At 32.7% G+C, this 18,446-nt stretch overlaps 1 protein-coding gene across 5 annotated transcripts in view; it reads right to left on the minus strand.

The window, feature by feature from the left end:
- LOC149802897 (cilia- and flagella-associated protein 337-like) overlaps positions 1 to 18,446 on the minus strand; it is a 146,498-nt gene that overhangs the window by 11,626 nt on the left and 116,426 nt on the right. For all 5 annotated transcript variants that reach the window (XM_089952389.1, XM_089952386.1, XM_089952388.1 and 2 more), the window contains 5 exons: positions 16,561 to 16,697; positions 10,596 to 10,741; positions 9,231 to 9,404; positions 5,562 to 5,643; positions 3,560 to 3,753 (listed from right to left, as the gene is read on the minus strand). In XM_089952389.1, the coding sequence (XP_089808515.1) occupies positions 3,560 to 3,753; positions 5,562 to 5,643; positions 9,231 to 9,404; positions 10,596 to 10,741; positions 16,561 to 16,697 (733 nt within the window). The remainder of the gene's footprint in view (positions 1 to 3,559; positions 3,754 to 5,561; positions 5,644 to 9,230; positions 9,405 to 10,595; positions 10,742 to 16,560; positions 16,698 to 18,446) is intronic.

Raw genomic sequence — 18,446 nt, forward strand, 5'->3', positions numbered from 1 at the left:
AGTAGGTCATGGGGACCTACATTTGCCTGAGATGAGTATAACTCTATGATAAATATATCCATTAATGTTTATGACTGCATGCAAGTGTATGAGAAACTGAACAAAATGCAAAACTTGATAATGATGCCTACACCACCACCACCAACAATAATACCATTTGAAAAGCCAAACCTACTGGTATGCCATGCTTATGCTTTCTACATGAGGCACCAGCAGCACCAACACATGTCAGAATTTAATTGAATGAAAGTCCCTGAACGTGTTACAGCAACACAAGTGAACAGGTGTACATTTAGAATTCCTACATCAGTATTATCAGTTTGTGAATGGATAGCATGTATATTTATATATATATATATATATAAATAAAAGGAATTCCCCAACGGAAAATGTTCCTTATTGAACAGGTCCACTGTACATGATGGGGTCATCTAAGATGGGTTACAATGTGTGTGCAAATATAAACAGCTTTGCAAATGCATCATTAAAATATTGTCCAAGGTTCCTATTTATAATTTAATTTTACTTTTATTAATGAAGAAATATCATTGGATGGGAAAAAATTTATACATCTTTGAATATGGCAGGTGTGCAAACAACAAGTTACCATGACCCAAGAATGGTAAAGGATTTGGTTTTAAAAAGTAACAAAATACATGCATCATGCACTATTCCCCAAATGTCTGCAAAGTTAGATCATAAACATGACAACTTAAAAATAGAGTTTACAATTAGTTTTCAAATTCAAATTTACTTCACATTATAAACATGTGTCAGCTTTATATATTTAGGTTGTTAAATTGTGTTGGGAACAAACTCTCAAAGCTGAAGATATCTGTCCTGAAGGTTCTTTATTTGTTTGTTAATAAATATCTTTTCACATATGTAATAACTACTGGTGCAAAAGAAAACAATGGCTTAATGCAATATTCACCAAAAAAAATATGATTGACAGAGTCAACACATTTTCAATTTTTAATAAGATTGCCCTCACATTTATAACAAACTTTGTACCCATGCATTAAACAAAATTATATGCTCAAGGTCACCATTGGTAAGAATTCCACTTGTGTGGTGTCAGTGCTCATACATAACTTATCTAAGTATCCAACATCATTCACTTGACTAATGACATCAGAACCAATTGTCTATTGAAAAGTTAAACTTTTACTATCCCCAAAACAAGTCAGCATTTGCCAACCTGTATCTCATAACAAAGGATCCATGGAAATATAGGACTTGCAGAAGTCATGTACTTAATTTTTACCTTAATGTCAGGTAATCATTACACATCGATCACTCACATAGTACCTGTTAGAATAATTGTTTCCCATACTACTGTCATCTCCAACATCCAACTGTGTTTAAATGGGGAGATGATAATGGTGAAAATGGGAAAAAAATATTACCAGAGACTAACTGAATGAACTAACATGTATGAATGAGTTTACATGAAAAAACAATTAGCCAGCAATCAACCCTTGCAAGTCACACATTTCCAAACATCTTTAGTTACAACCTATAGGCCAAAAGAGCAATGTGCCATGTTAGGGGTACACATTTTGATGTTCTAATAGCCAAGTGACTCTGACATCACCTGCATGTTAGCCTTGACCAATTACACAACAGTGAATGAAATCACACCCTTTTGTCATGAATGCTAAACAGTGAACCCCTGCAGCTCTGGCCAATGGGCTCTGACATCACCTGTCAACAGAAGCTGTGGTGCTTAAGTGTCTTGCATACAAGACTCATGACAGAAAGGGTGCAGGTTCATATCCCATCATTAGATTTGCCCAGGCTGTTTACCATGGCGTGTCCTTGGGCAAAGCACTTCAGTCCAATGCCTCAGCACTCAATAATCTAGTTGTGTTGCTGTGCCATAAAACACCAAACCAAACCAATTACACATTGGCAGAGGAATGTCAGAAACTCAAACTAATGCATCATGTTTATTCAGTTGAAAACATGATAAATGCCAATCTGCCTTTCCATGATTTAACCTAGACCCTGATTTGCAGAACATTTGGCACACACATGACCTTGACATCTGCAGCTGAATCTGCACTATGCTTCATTATATAAGACAATATTATATTTTAATGGCTTTTTCATGATAATAATTATACTTAACATTGAAATTCATCTTAATTCACTCAGCACAAAAGCAATTGAAATTTAACAGCAATTAAAGCCAAATGTCCACATAATAAAATTTGATCTTACATAATTTTTATCAACATCTGTTTTTCTTGAGCTTAAGTTGCAATGAAAATGCATGATTTCATTCATAGCCCCTTGTGATTACTAAAAACTCTACCCAGATCAAAGAAAACAATAAATTTCAACAGGTTCCCTTGCCTCCAGTATAATGAGAAAATTAGTCCTTGCAATTAATTTAAATGTTTTGATTAAGTCAACAGAAATAAATTTAATTATTTTTAACTGATAGTGTTGGAATTTACTTTGTAATTTATGGTTATGAAATCATGTGCCTGAGGAAAGAAAAACTAAATCAACTTAATACAGCATATGAGATGCATGTCTAAACCAGCCTAATAACCACAGAATATTATTCTACCATTATGAGTCAGACAATTTGTGCCCTAAAATTAAGGTCAGGATTGACAAATTACTGTTATAAAAATACTTCTGTAAAAATTTAATGTTTGTGAACCAGAAATATCTTTTTATCTGAATTATTTAGCGAAATTAGAGCATGGTATTTTGTTTAGTAAACAAATGTCAGTGATATGATAAGTACTACATGTTCAAGAGTTTTTTATTTTCAAATGTGTGTAATACAAAATATTTTGTGAGTAGAATGTGTTTGCAAAGATCTAGTCTAAGTATGTGCAGTAGTACATTTTATAATTTAAAAAAAAAACAATTTTTTGACAAAGAAGACATGGTTGTAAAGATGTTTTGTTATGCTATGTAAATGATCAAAACATTACCTGTATTTTACTAACTAATGATGGAGTAATGGTCATTAAATTAAATATTTTACCTGTATTTTATTCACTAATGGTCATTCAATTAAATATTACCTGTATTTTATTCACTAATCAGGAAGTTTTTTAATCACAATTACCCTATCATTAGTGAATGGTCATTTAGTTAGGATTTATAACTTTTTCATCTTTTCAAAATGAATTGAAAATCACAGAGAATCATATGCTTGTTAACTGCTTTTAAGAGTTATTTCTGACTAACATGCATTGCATGGGTGAAGATGCACAACTATTACGTAACATTATAGTCTACCAAAAAGTACTTTGAACCTTCTTCCATCTATATACACCAAGCTCCAATTATGATACTCTATATCCACCAAAAGTATTTACAGTTTCACTACAAAAAAATGCATCTTCTCAGAAATAACAGCGTGAATTTAAAATAAGAACATCATCTGCTCTCAGTGTCATACAACAGTAAAATGCCAAACCATCATGACACAACCTTGCCCAGAAAAAAAGACGAAAACAATTGAACTTAAAAGATACATAAATAAATGTAAATATGACTAAAAAGTGAAAGCAAAAGTGTGCAAAAATACCTCAGTCGTTCTTTTTTTGAGTGTGATATCAGAATTTTGTTTTGTGTGAATTAGATCACTGATTGGTGCTTTTTCCTCCTTCTTTTCTTTTTCTTCATCCTCTCTATCTTCAGGGTGAATAAACTCTTCATTTTCTTCCTCCAAAGTGTTAGTCTCTTCCAATGCACTTACTCTATCCTGCTCTGTACCATTTTCTGCATATATATATATATATATATATATATATATATATATATATATATATATATATATATATATATATATATATATATATATATATATATATATATATATATATATATATATATATATATATATATATATATATATATGTGTGTGTGTGTGTGTGTGTGTGTGTGTGTGTGTGTGCATGTGTGTGTCTGTGATGCATCACTAATCAATTCAATTACCACTATTTTAAAATTTCAATTACAGATACAAGTATTTGGTAGAGCAATTAAATTAAATTACTTTGTCAAATTTTTACACCTGCTTTTGATTACCTTGGATAACACATATAATGTACATTTTAAATAAAAACTATTTTTGTACAAACACATTTATAATAATATTAAATATGCCTTTTTAACTGTAAAAAGAGTCAAATTTAATTGTCATACAATTTCTAAGGAATTAAGAAAACACTTTGAGTTCTTAGTTTTTGTGAAAATGTAAGCATTTAATAATTGCAGAGTATTTTTTTTACTAAAACTGATCAAATCACAATTACATGTATTCAAAATACACCAATCCCTTGATAACTCACATTCTGATAACTTGTAATGCAGGGTCAGGCAAGGATCCCATTTTTGAAAACAGAAAGTACCCAAAACTTGATCTCTATTTGTTGAACTTGAAGAAAATTGCGATAAAAATTGGTAACTGACACTTTGATATATTGCTCATTTTATGGCCAAAAACATTAAATAGGACCTGGAAATTTTAATCAACATTATTAAATTATCAACTTCTAATAATAAGTCATATAATTTGTTATGTTTTCTTTTGAAACAACATTCTTAGTACACCATAATTAACAATATGCAAGGAAATTTCTGTCAATGAAAATGTCACTATGCCTAGTAGAGGAAGTACTTTATTAAATAAATATCAATTATATAATTTTTTATTAAGTGGAATTTTTGTTTTAGCTCTGTATTTTAGTTCCTTTTACATGTAATCATCATAAATGCAATGTGTATGTAAAATGTGTCAATCTACACTAACAGCTATATCTGCAAACATTTCTTTGAGGACCTAATTAAGACCCAACCATGTTTTGACTTGCGGATTATTTCTTGTATTGTTGCACTGAATTAAAAGCTGGCTTCTTTTAAATTATCAGGTTAATACATATTTTGAATCAAATAAACAAGGTGAAATAAAAGAAAAGTTAAAAGTCGTGCAAATTCTACATGCTTAAGATCTAGCGGTCTTGGTCATGTATCAGGTGAATTCACCTGACTAATCAACAAAACAAGAAGCAGTGACTAATACACAAATCTTTTTGCATATATGTAATGGTTGTTGAAACCAGTTGGAATAATGTTAATGATCTTTCAGATGTTGAACATTTTGAGAAAAAAAATGTAATTTATATAGAATAATGAACAACTTCATTAGAAAAGGCACTTTATTGACAATTTTTCTCGATACAACTAAAAGCAAGGATTTAGACTTTACAGAGCCCAGTTCCCACCCACCCTGCAGTTTTCATGATATCTAGCAGAATTGGATGTCCCCTGGTAACTAGCACTCTCGCATATAGTGTGGTCTATGTGTTTGGACCCAGATGTGCATGAGTTAGTGAGGGAGAGGTGTATGTCTCATTACTAATTACTTGTGATTTCTTAAATTCCACTGAGAAATTACAGAGGGTTAACACTTATTGATTATGATTTAGTCTTTCTGAAAATGGTTGCATTCCTCTTTTAAAATTACAAACTGTCTTTAAATCTTGAATAAAGCTAAATATCTGCTTTTTAGCTAGATTGTTTCATACCTTTGCGACTTATTTCTGTAGGTGTCCAAGGAGTTCTAGGATGTGCCCATGTTGTTCGATCTTTCAGATTCCAAGACTTTTTCTGTAAAATTTATAAAGTTTATAATATTTTAAAGTTTCAAGGCAACTATAATAATGTTTTTTACCTAGCTCTGTTAAAAAGATGATTGTTTCTTATACAAGTGTAACAAAATAAATTATGAATAAAGCTTTAAAGAAAGAATTTTGAAAATAGGTGTCTGAATTGATATAGTTGCAAGATCAAGCCATGATATCCAAACAATCATGCGCGTAGTTGACCAATCTTAATTAGAAATCATAAAAGTCACAGCTTGAATTTCAGAGTGAATTTACGCTATTGGCAGATCAGAAATAAGTTTTCAAAAGTATGTCAATTGTGCCTGGTTAAAACAAAATCTCAAGCTCTTATGTAAACTCAAGAATTTTGGGATTTCCAGACTAAATCTATTCAGAAGTCACAGACAGAGAAAAAAAATTATCCAGCCAAGTTAATCCTCCTTTCATACTAGTGTCCTGTCTCTCTATACTGTTTTTAAGAATTCTAGATTATATGATTCTAAATTGATGCAAAGAAACTATTGTGTATCTTTTTGCAATGGAAATAATCATGCAGTAAATTTATATCTACTATTCAAAATATTTCACAGGTTTTGTATTGTGTTCTTGTATGTACAAAATCAAAATAAAAATACAAAGACTAGTCATCTAGTTGGAAAGAATAAGACACGTTTGGATAACATTACTTATCACACAATGTCATTGATACAATGCATCAATGATTCAGCTCCAAATCCTCAGTAACATGTCTTACCACACAATGTCATTGATACAATGTGTCAATGATTCAGCTCCAAATCCTCAGTAACATGTCTTACCACACAATGTCATTGATACAATGCATCAATGATTCAGCTCCAAATCCTCAGTAACATGTCTTACCACACAATGTCATTGATACAATGTGTCAATGATTCAGCTCCAAATCCTCAGTAACATGACTTACCACACAATGTCATTGATACAATGCATCAATGATTCAGCTCCAAATCCTCAGTAACATGACTTACCACACAATGTCATTGATACAATGTGTCAATGATTCAGCTCCAAATCCTCAGTAACATGACTTACCGTCTGTACTTACGCATAAGTCAAATGGCAAACAACAAAGATCATAATCTGCCATAGCATAATGCAGCTACAGATCAGGTTCTATGCTGTTTGCTTTCATGATTACTCATAACAAACTGCACAAACTCAGATCTGCAGGCACATTATGTGACAGCAGATCTGGGTCTGTGCATTTTGAAGTTGGACTCATCTTGTAAGTAAGTATATATGATATTGGTATGATAATAAACTTGTACAGTAAAATGTTTTTAAATAATTTGCTAAAAAGACAGCATACTTTACAATGTGATATTAAATATTAAAAAAAAAAAAACATTATTTGAGCTAAGTAAAGAGAATTTATTAAACTGAATGGTTACAATGTTTTTCATGTCCGAACAAGTCAAACTTGTTTTATTTATTTCTTAAGATAAAAGCACTCGTGTTATATTCTATGTATAACATACAAAAGCTTAATAATAATAATAATAATAATAATAATAATAATAATAATAATAATAATAATAATAATTTACTTTGAGGTTAATTTATAATTCTACACTGAGACCTTCAGGATAAACAAGCTATTGTATACACAAATAAAAATATAATAATAGAGCACACTGACACACATTAAGTATAAAAGTACATGGTGTATATGATAATAACACAATAAACTGAAGTTCATGTAAATCATATTTAAGATGAAAATGTCCTTTTAAGATTTTAGATTTGCTTTTTATCAAATGGTTCTAGGAAGTTCATTACAAAAAAAGCAACAGGGTAAGCAAATAACCTTTTTTAAGGTATTTGTTTTTGGAAATGGTGTTCTGTATCAATTATTTTTGACAGATCTCAATTTAGATCTTTTGTGTTGTTCCTCTGACTTAAAATAAAAAATGCAAAAATTGTGGACAAAGCTTAGTCTTTGCTGTGAGTATTACTATAGTCTTGTGATAGGCTAAACCTGCATTAACATTTCAGCCATTTCAATTCAAATAATAAAATTTGTGATGATGTATCAAAAGGTACATTTTGGATAATTAGTTTATCTTTTTTGAAGTTTATGGATTTTTTGCAAGTATTATTGTCAGTTGTGTCTCCATAAAATTGCTTGGAGATGTCCACAACAGAAAAAAATGAGTGCATTGTAAAATAATTTCCATTAGTTCAGTGAGAGACAACTTTTCATCCTCTGTAAAAGATGAATTCTTGACCATGCTTCAGAACAAACCTGGTTCACCTGCTTTCACCAGCATAGATTCTTATCAGAATAAACTCCCAACATTTTTTCTGTGTTGACATTTTCAATTAGATTATCTTCAATATAAAGTTACAGATCTGGATTTCAGTTCGTTGATAAACTTTGCCTAGTTTCAGGCAAAATCTCACCTGTTTGTGGGGTGGGGAGGATTAATAAATGTGTAAGTTAGGAAGCGTCAGTACTAAACTTGACATAACTTCACCCAATTGTTTGTTCAAAGTTTTAACACTACAATCAAATTTAATGCAAAGTACATGTCATATCATCTGCATATAGATATAGATCAGGTTTTCAATTTCATACATATAGGGTAAGTAATTTATAAACAATATAGGACATAAAATAGACCCCAGTAGAATTCCTTTATTGATGGACATCACTTTTGATTTAATGTTACCAATAACAATTTGCTGTTTTCTACCTTACAGGTATGATTTGAACCAAGAGAATGATAAATTACAACATTTGTAATTTTGGAGTCTACATGTATATAGTACAACCAATTCTCAATTTTCCACAGCATGTAAATGAGTTTTGTGAGCACAAATTGACAGAACTGGTTCTGGCTCAATCCAGATTGTGATGGGTGAATTAAATGGTACTTTGCAATTAACCATAGAGATGTTTGGAGATAAGTCTATGAGAGAGGTTAGATATCTTTGGCAGAATAGAATTCGGTCTATAATTAACTGGATTTGTTTTTGATCCCATTTTATAAACAGGTACAACCTTGGATGCCTTTAGCTGATATGCAAAGATTCCTTTTAGATTGCTTTCAATACATATGTATGAAAGAAATGGACCAAAATTATCGGCACATTTTAAGATGAATGGATCTATCTGATCCACTCCAGCTGCTTTCTTAAAATTGAACTTTTTCAGTTCATGTACTACCTCTACACCTGACATAAATAGTGAACTGCACACTTTCAGGACATTTTTGACATAAAATATTGTAAGTTTATTTTTCACATTAGTGTTTGATATATTGTAAGTTACCTTTGTTATATTAATGAAATGCTGATTAAATCTGTCAACAATATCATGCATATTATCTATAATTGCCCTTGAAATTATTTGTTGGTCTGGGATCTTACTGCTCCTATTTTTGGAGTAAAATCCTTCATACTTTTCCACACCTCATTTGGACCTTCTGTATTTTCCAATGATAGTTTTAAAAAATTTTCTCTTAGCAGACTAAATCATTACAGTACATCCACCATGCAATAATATATCAAAGTTGACCAATGTTACCAAATAAAAATTCTAATTACCTGTCCAAAAGTTCCAATGAATTCACCCTCTTTAAGTGACCAGAGTCTGGCAGTCTTATCAGTGGAGGCACTGAGAATGTACTCCCCTGTAGGATGTTGGACATATTCCAAACTGACAATTGCTGAGTCATGTGCTTTCCATGAAGCTTCTAGCAGTGGCCTCTCATTCACCTTCTGAAGATAATTTAAATGATAATAATTAAATTTAATATATCATATCTTACGAGGACCATGCACAGTTTTCTGTATGTAAACATTGGCTGGACAATGCATGGTTTCCTGTATGGTTTTCACACAGTCTGAAGAACTGGGCCATGGGTTGGACATGCAGGGTATAGATTCTGATCTGCCACTGCATAATGTACAGGAGATCAGGGGCTATGCTGTCTGTTCTAATGATCACTCCTGATTACAAAGTGCATAGACCCAGATGGTACAACATGCAATGACAGATTGAGTCTATGCAATTTGCAACTGGATCTAACCTATTTGTCAGTATATATGGTATTTATTGAAGAAAGCAAGGCAACACTCCCATTTTAAGATCAATTTCAGCCAATCATCTTTGCCTTCAAAACTAAACAAGAACATTTTGAATATTTCAGGGCCACTGACTTGGAATAAAATACAAAAGGGAAAGAGGGACAGGACAGATATGAAAAGATTTCATTGTAATATAATCACTGGAACAAAGCATGAAAACTGATTAGACAAAGACATGTTACAGTTTCAAATTATCAACTTCCTAACATTCCACTTTGTTGCCTCACTGTTTTGATACTGTATATACCTTGTTGGAGCATGCTGTTATTGCAGTTTCTGTTTATTAAATTCCGATCTAAATGTAATTTATTATTTCTCACTTTTATCTTTAGAAAGAATCAAGTATTGTATGGATTGTTGTGTGTGCAACTTATATTGAACTTATGTATGTGAAAAAGAAAATAACAGAGGGTGCAACTAAATGTGTTACTCTCTTTAAATAAAGCAATTATTATTATTATTATTATTATCATTATTATTATTATTATTATTATTATTATTAACATTATTATTATTATTATTATTATTATTATTATTATTACCACTGAGGTTCAAGTACCATTATTGCTGGTAATTTTTGTTCAACCCTGTACCACCAGTGTGAATTGGTAAAGTCATGCAAATCATAAATCATTCAATGAAAGTGCATAAGTGGGATTCTTGGTCCAGTGTAAAGCATTAAAAAAAAACATTCAGGTTTTCCTTGTTCTTATAATTCAGTATAATGGAGCATCCTGATTACAATGTGGACTCTGTATTTTTACAATCAAGGAGGGCCCTTGATTATGGCATTCTTACAGACCAAACAGGGCAGTCACTCACCTTTTCCTGTGCCTTGATACAGTACTTTGATATGTCCCAAACTTGTATATTGCCCTGGGTATCTCCAGTGAATAAAAATCTATTTTCTGAGTCTGTACAAATCCCCAAGATGGACTCATCATGGCTGTCAGGGGCATAAAACTCTCCTGAAATTTAATGCGACAATTACATAAAGTGCAATCAAATATTTCTTTAAGGCAGTCACATCGAGTATATGAGAAAACGTGGCCTCTAAAGACAGGTGATTGCTCAGTAAAGGTCCATATTACTAATATTATGATTTATTGTACCTTGAAAAAGTGGCTGCTTGAGGCACTTGATTGCCCAAAGGAGTTAATGCTTAAGGCATGTGTTACTTTATGACAGACAATGTCACAGTCAGTGCTGCTTACCAAAATGACTCTACTTGCATTTTTTTTTAAATTGTGAATTCTCCTTGCTTTTGCTGATTTGCATTAAAAGTGACTGTTAAGTACAATGCTCAGAAAACTGAGCTGCAATTAATCAAATTTATTTACTATATTTAACTGCAGCATAAGCGAGAGTATGAAATTGGAGGGAGACTCAAATTTTGGTTAACATTTTGTGTTTGTGTGGTGGGGGAACTTTAGCAACTGTCATTAATAATTTAGAAATATATAATCCTTTTGTTCTACATAACTATTCATATACAGGATTTGAATTATGTTATATCTTAATAAGTCAATTAAAATTAATAAACAAAAGTCAAGATGACATGTAGAACTCACAAATTTTGTGCATTAATATGTTTAGAGTTACCTCCCTCTTAGTATCAAAGCATTTGTATGAGTTATAAGCAGACACAAATAAATTAATGCTTCATACTAGAATTATACTCATTAACCACTGGAACCAAACACATCAATTTAATGCTTAATTCCTTGTTATTCCTCAAGATAGTGATTTTTAGATGTCACCATGCTGTTCTTCATTGATGGCACATGTCAATGGCTTAGTAACTTCATGTTAAGAGTACTAGTAAATAATGACTGCACACAGCAAATTTGTACATTTTACTGTGAATTATGATTTTTAAATGCATTACTGCAAATTTTGAAGAACAATACAATGATCTTTACAAGGCAAAAACTTAAGACTTATCAACAGTGTGTAATTCTAATTAGAAATTAGGCTGACTAATGCCTGGATGTTACTGTGATATCAGCATACTTCATGTAACTGGCTGGAGACAATTAGTCTCTTAATTAGCATGTGTTATCATGTCAAAGGACCATTAAGTTCTCAACAATTATTAAAATAAACCCTGCCCAATTTGCTGAATAAGCACATAAGTACCATATATACTAGCTTATAAGTCAAGTCTGACAGCAAATGACATAGACCCTGAATTATCACTGCATAATGTGCCAGCACCATCAGGATCTATGTTGTTTGTTCTACTAATTACTCCCAGAAAACTGCATAGACTCATATCAGCATGTTCATTATGTGACAGGAGATCTGAATCTGTGCAACTTACAGTTGGAATATGCAAGTATATACAGTAAGTTCTTATGGAAATGCTTGCAGACTTAGCATAGACAGTAAACTGACTCTTTTCATGTTTGATTTACAACTACACTGTGGCCAAAATAAAAAATAAATTTAAAAATGAACTTCACTTGACAAGACTTCTTTAATTGATATTTATTTTGTACAGTGTTGTCACCATTAAGCAATTTATGAGCATTTTCTTTAATCAATATTTTGTCATATAATGTGTTATTTGTTGAGAAAATACTTTGTTCAATGTACAAAATATATATTTTTCTTTAAAAATTTACAAATTTTGTTATGATGATTCCAAATTTCCATGCACAAACCACTGTCTCAGAGAGGGACCCAGAGTGGCCAAGTGATCTAAAGCACTCTCTATTACGGATCACTGCCATCTCAGATCTGCCTGCGTGGGTTCGAGTCTAGGAATCGGCCAATGTGTGTATATGAGAAAGCTTGCCAATAGCTTCTCATGGGCCGGTGGTTCTTCCTGGGGTTTTCCCGGTTCTTCCTCCACCATTAATAATGGCCGCCATGCAAGCCTATGTGTGCTGAAAAATGGTGTTAAACCCCACAACAATAACAACAATTGTCTCAGAGACAAGAAAATGATTCATCTATTGAGCCTTCATGTACCAATTTGGACTGCATGTTTTCCATGGGTAATGTATGTTTGGAAGACTGCCAAGAGGCTCACCTTTACAATCCTCTCAGATATGTCAAGTTTCATAAAGAAAGCAAAAGTGACAAAATGGTTCTGTATGATAATCAATGCATTATCCAAATGTCATGAAAATTTCAATCAATGTGCAAAAATGGTCTCAGGCATATTTTCTGTCCTATATGCTTTTGGGGGTCTGAAGCTGTAAAAGGAAAGGCAACAAAATTTATAATCTAATAAACTAACTGACTGGGGAGCACCTCTGTGACTACTTGGTCTCATTTAGCTGTATGCTTATGCTCAGGAAAGAAGTATTATTAGTCCCCTACAAGAGTGAGGGTGGAATAATTGGGTAGCTTGAGTTTCAAGATCTCACAAAGGAAGCTAAATAATGTGTTTGACTTAACCAAAAAAGAGAGAAAACACACATCAGATATGTGTTATAATTGTGACAAACAATAATAATTGAATAAAAATGTTAGTACTGTTATGCATATTTAATTTGCATTTTTTTCTCCATGAATATATGATATGTATAATTGTATTTTGGACTTGACCTTGACCAAAATCAAGTTCATTGTCTTCCTGACCAGTATCTTTTATTCTGGTAAACAAGTAATACATAACTAACATTTCTCTATGAGTGTGGGTTAAATATTAGGATCATTATCTTGGTCTGAGTCAAGGACATTGAATTTACAATCTTCTTTATTATAGTTTTAGTAAAGATTTTACCTCATAAACAATCCAGAGTGTTCCAAAATAGAAACTTCCTCTAAAAAAACATAGTATTTTCAGAAAATGGCTAATTGTGACCTAAGTCAGGTAGACAGGTTTATAATCTTGTTGACTTGAGAAATTCTTCATTCCAGATTTAACATCTTTAGGTAGAATCAGTCTTACTGATATGTTCAGTATTTGATTTGGGTGAAATTATTTATTCAGATAATTAATTTCACTAGAACACAAAATGAAAATTTAAAAAGAACTTACAGTATTGAGAATTAAATCCCAAATAGTCCAAAAAGTTTTATCACCAGTAAAAATGAATAAAGTTCAAATTAAATTCCAGTGGTGTTTGAAATAAGTAAGATAAAGTGTTGATGTACCTGTAATGTATTAATGTACCTGTCGCCTGAAGTGTGATGATGTACTAACTGTCTTCCAATAAATCACAATAATGTAATCCAAGATATCCTTGTCTGAATTCACTATAATTCCAAATTAATATTTCTATTCAAGAATAGTATTTAAGAGCAGTTTTTATTTCACTCATAAGAAAGGAAACATTTATGCACTAAAAGCTTTATTTTAACTTTTAGTCAAATATACATGAGATTAAAACTTACATAAGAGTACTTAGTTAAAAACAAGCCACAGAAATAACAAGAGTACTTAGTTAAAAACAAGCCACAGAAATAACAAGAGTACTTAGTTAAAAACAAGCCATAGAAATAACAAGAGTACTTAGTTAAAAACAAGCCACAGAAATAACAAGAGTACTTAGTTAAAAACAAGCCACAGAAATAACAAGGTATTTGGATATTAAATTTCACATATTTAGACACAGCTAATTGTCTGTGCCTGTGATGTGATGTTTCCAAATGGACAAGCCTCACACATTTTTTCTCTGGAACTTAACATGTCTGCATTCCATACAATGATTTTTATTAACTAACAAAGAAAGACACTCTTTAGAAAATATTTTACAACAGAGATGAAATCTTTAATATTTGTGTTGAGCACTGTGATATCCAGTTCTCACATTCTCATGTGTAGGTCTGTGTTTTCAGATGAGGAAAACAAGATTTTTCTATGACATAAATAGATACACGATGTCACACTGCTAATTTCCTTATAAGTTTAATTTTAGAACTTAAGTTATCAATCTGATCTTAACAATATTTCCAAGTTTACACTGAACTTCACAAGGTAAATCAAATCTTATGTGCTCAATCAAAAAGATCCCAAAATTTTAATTGATGTTTTGTTCTTTATCATTGCTTTAAGTGTACTAACAGGAGACCACTTTGTTTGAAACCCCCAATTTTTTATCCAGCAATGTGAGATACCAGGAATGTGTCATAAAATAAACAACCATTCCTGCTCACGAATTATGACCCAATGGGTGGAGTTTCTCTGCCCCACACCAAACCATATTATAGATTATATTAATCTCTCCTACATTTTGCAGGCATGACGAAATATGTTGACAAAAGTTTAGGTATTCATCCCAGGTGAAACTGACCTTTCTGACATGTCATCTCTACGTCTCATTATAACAATCCATGGAAGGCATATCATTGAAGGTCTAGTGTATACATAACCCATTTCAGGGATATTAGTGAAGGTCTAGTGACCTCTCATTATACACAGCCCATGGCAGGCATATCAGCCAAGGTCTAGTGACCTCTCATTATACACAGCCCATGGAAGGCATATCAGGCAAGGTCTAGAGACCTCTCATTATAAACAGTCCATTGAAGGTCTAGTGTATACACAGCCCATTTCAGGCATATTAGTGAAGGTCTAGTGACCTCTCATTATACACAGCCCATGGCAGGCATATCAGCCAAGGTCTAGTGACCTCTCATTATACACAGCCCATGGAAGGCATATCAGGCAAGGTCTAGAGACCTCTCATTATAAACAGTCCATTGAAGGTCTAATGTATACACAGCCCATTTCAGGCATATTAGTGAAGGTCTAGTGACCTCTCATTATACACAGCCCATGGATGGCATATCAGGCAAGGTCTAGAGACCTCTCATTATAATCAGTCCATTGAAGGTCTAATGTATACACAGCCCATTTCAGACATATTAGTGAAGGTCTAGTGACCTCTCATTATACACAGCCCATGGAAGGCATATCAGGCAAGGTCTAGAGACCTCTCATTATAATCAGTCCATTGAAGGTCTAATGTATACACAGCCCATTTCAGACATATTAGTGAAGGTCTAGTGACCTCTCATTATACACAGCCCATGGAAGGCATATCAGGCAAGGTCTAGAGACCTCTCATTATAATCAGTCCATTGAAGGTCTAATGTATACACAGCCCATTTCAGACATATTAGTGAAGGTCTAGTGACCTCTCATTATACACAGCCCATGGAAGGCATATCAGGCAAGGTCGAGTGTATACACAGCCCATGGCAGGCATATCAGCCAAGGTCTCATGACATCTCATTATACAAAGCCAATATAAGACATATCAGCCAATGTCTCATGACATTTCATTATACAAAGCCAATAGAAGGCATATCAGCCAAGGTCTAGTGACATCTCATTATACAAAGCCAATAGAAGGCATATCAACCAAGGTCTCATGACATCTCATTATACAAAGCCGATAGAAGGCATATTAGTCAAGGTCTAGTGACATCTCATTATACATAGCCAATAGAAGGCATATCAGCCAAGGTCTCATGACATCTCATTATACAAAGCCAATAGAAGGCATATCAGCCATGGTCTAGTGACCTCACATTATACAAAGCCAATAGAAGGCATATCAGCCAAGGCCTGGTATATGAGTAGCTACAAAAGTTTGACATAATGGAGGTCATTGTTGGGTACTGTTCCCCAAACTGGACTTAAATATAAAAAACACAGTGCATTGTTAGTAAAAACAGAAATCTACAAATTTTCTTTCTGTTTGAGAGTAAGTGGTAAGTCTTAAATTCCACAAATGTCAAAAGATGACAAAAGCTTTCTTTAGTTTACACAAATCAGCATAGATGGGGATTACATCGGATGTAGAACTGGTCTATTCTATCTTACCCATCTCATGTTTAGCACCATAGAGACACCACCATCTAAGCACCCCACCTTCACTGGACACAAGAGTAGCCGACTCTGAGTGTCTAACGGCTCCCCGAGACTTCAAAAAGAGTACTTTATCAACTGGAGCAATTTGACTGAAAGAAGGAAGTTATATAACATATTTAGTCAGGAGGAAATTAAATCTCATTATATTTTGTCAGGAGGAAATTAAATCACATTATATTTTGTCAGGAGGAAATTAAATCACATTATATTTAGTCATATTTTTTACGAGTAGAATTCTCTTCAGGGTTGTCTAAGCAATATCTTATTTAAGTGAATGTGTAAAGATTAGGTAGGGAAAGGGTAGCATATGCCACACCGTATGAAATATAGCCATAACCAGAAATGGTAGCATATTCTCTTTCTCTGTAATTATCTTTGGTTATTTACAGGAAAGAATTATTAATATCTTAATAATTATATTTTGCAAAAAAGATTGTGGTGGCAAGCTGCTTTGGTTCTGATGCTTTTTCCCAGCTGAATATCTTTCAACCATTTCTAATGCCCAATGCTTTCTTATAAAGATGGATAAAGATGTCCACCATGTGCTACATGTATTTTATTTTGCACTGACTGATTTCAGACTTTTATTTAGTGTTTTCGTTTCATCTTTGGGAGTCATATGGGATAAAATGGGATGCAAAGATTGTGTAACTAATGTGGGTGTTAAATTTTGTCAAGGTGACATGTTTCTATGTACATAAAGATGTTCCCAAGATTCCAGACTCTAAATAATAATGGTGTCATGGCCACCCCCCATCCCCCAATCGCATGATGGTAGTGTCAGTGTGTGTAAACCTAATAAATGGATGCTTTACTAGTGAGGCTGCTTCTGGTTAAAATATAATAGTAAACAAACTATTGATAAATTAAATTGTCCTGTTGTAAAAGTCCTTGCAGATGCCAGTAATACTGCTGCTCATAGGTAACTGGTAAAATTATGTGGTACCAGGACTGAATGACTATATAAAGGATTCACATAAAAAGGCAATATAATTTTTTATCCTATAGCAGGATAATGGTAAGCATGATTTTCGATGGGGTATGATGAGAAAATCCAGGGCCCAGTTTACATTTGCCTTAAGATTATATAAGACAAAACTAGATACAGGACTGACTCCTAAAATATTGCCAAAAAATTGTACAGTAAAAATGTTAATCCTTTTTGAAAAGATGTTTGGCCAGAGACCAGAAAACACTCTCCCTTAGCTATTTCTGTGGGTAATGTGACAGACCAGCAAGAGATTGCTGAAATGTGGCAAAATCATTATTGTGACATTCTCAATTTAATTAAAAGTAAAAGAAACACAAAAGTAGTGTATTGGTTGACTTGTATTTACATAATGCATATGGAGATGTTAAATTTGTACATTTGCATGAGATTAATGATACTATTGCTTACTAGTACTAAGATAAACTGGTCACTCACAGTGTGCTGATTCTCATAAAGCGTAACATCTTAAAAATGCTAGTGAAAGGTTGTATGCATTATTTATGTTTTATTTCAGTAAAATACTTGTGCATCACTTTGTTCTATTTGACCTCACTAGATTAACTCCCAGATACCAATGATCTAGTTGAAAACCAATTAAATATCATAACAAAAACAATTATCAACTTATATCCAGACTTTGGATATAATTTTGCTTTGAAGATGAGAAAATGAGCTCACACACGATGACATCTCTCTATTGATGAATGTCTGCCTGCCCTTAAGGAGGTCATTATTTACTATGTTCATAACTGTAGTCCACCTTCGATATGTTTCTTAGATGCTAGGAAGGCTTTTTAACAAATCTATCATTGAACCCTATTCAGAAAGCTAAATGACAGAAACATCC

Source organism: Sinohyriopsis cumingii, chromosome 3 (genome assembly GCF_028554795.1).
Source record: "Sinohyriopsis cumingii isolate HCF-2022 chromosome 3, ASM2855479v2, whole genome shotgun sequence".
NCBI classification, from domain to species: Eukaryota; Metazoa; Mollusca; class Bivalvia; order Unionida; family Unionidae; genus Sinohyriopsis; species Sinohyriopsis cumingii.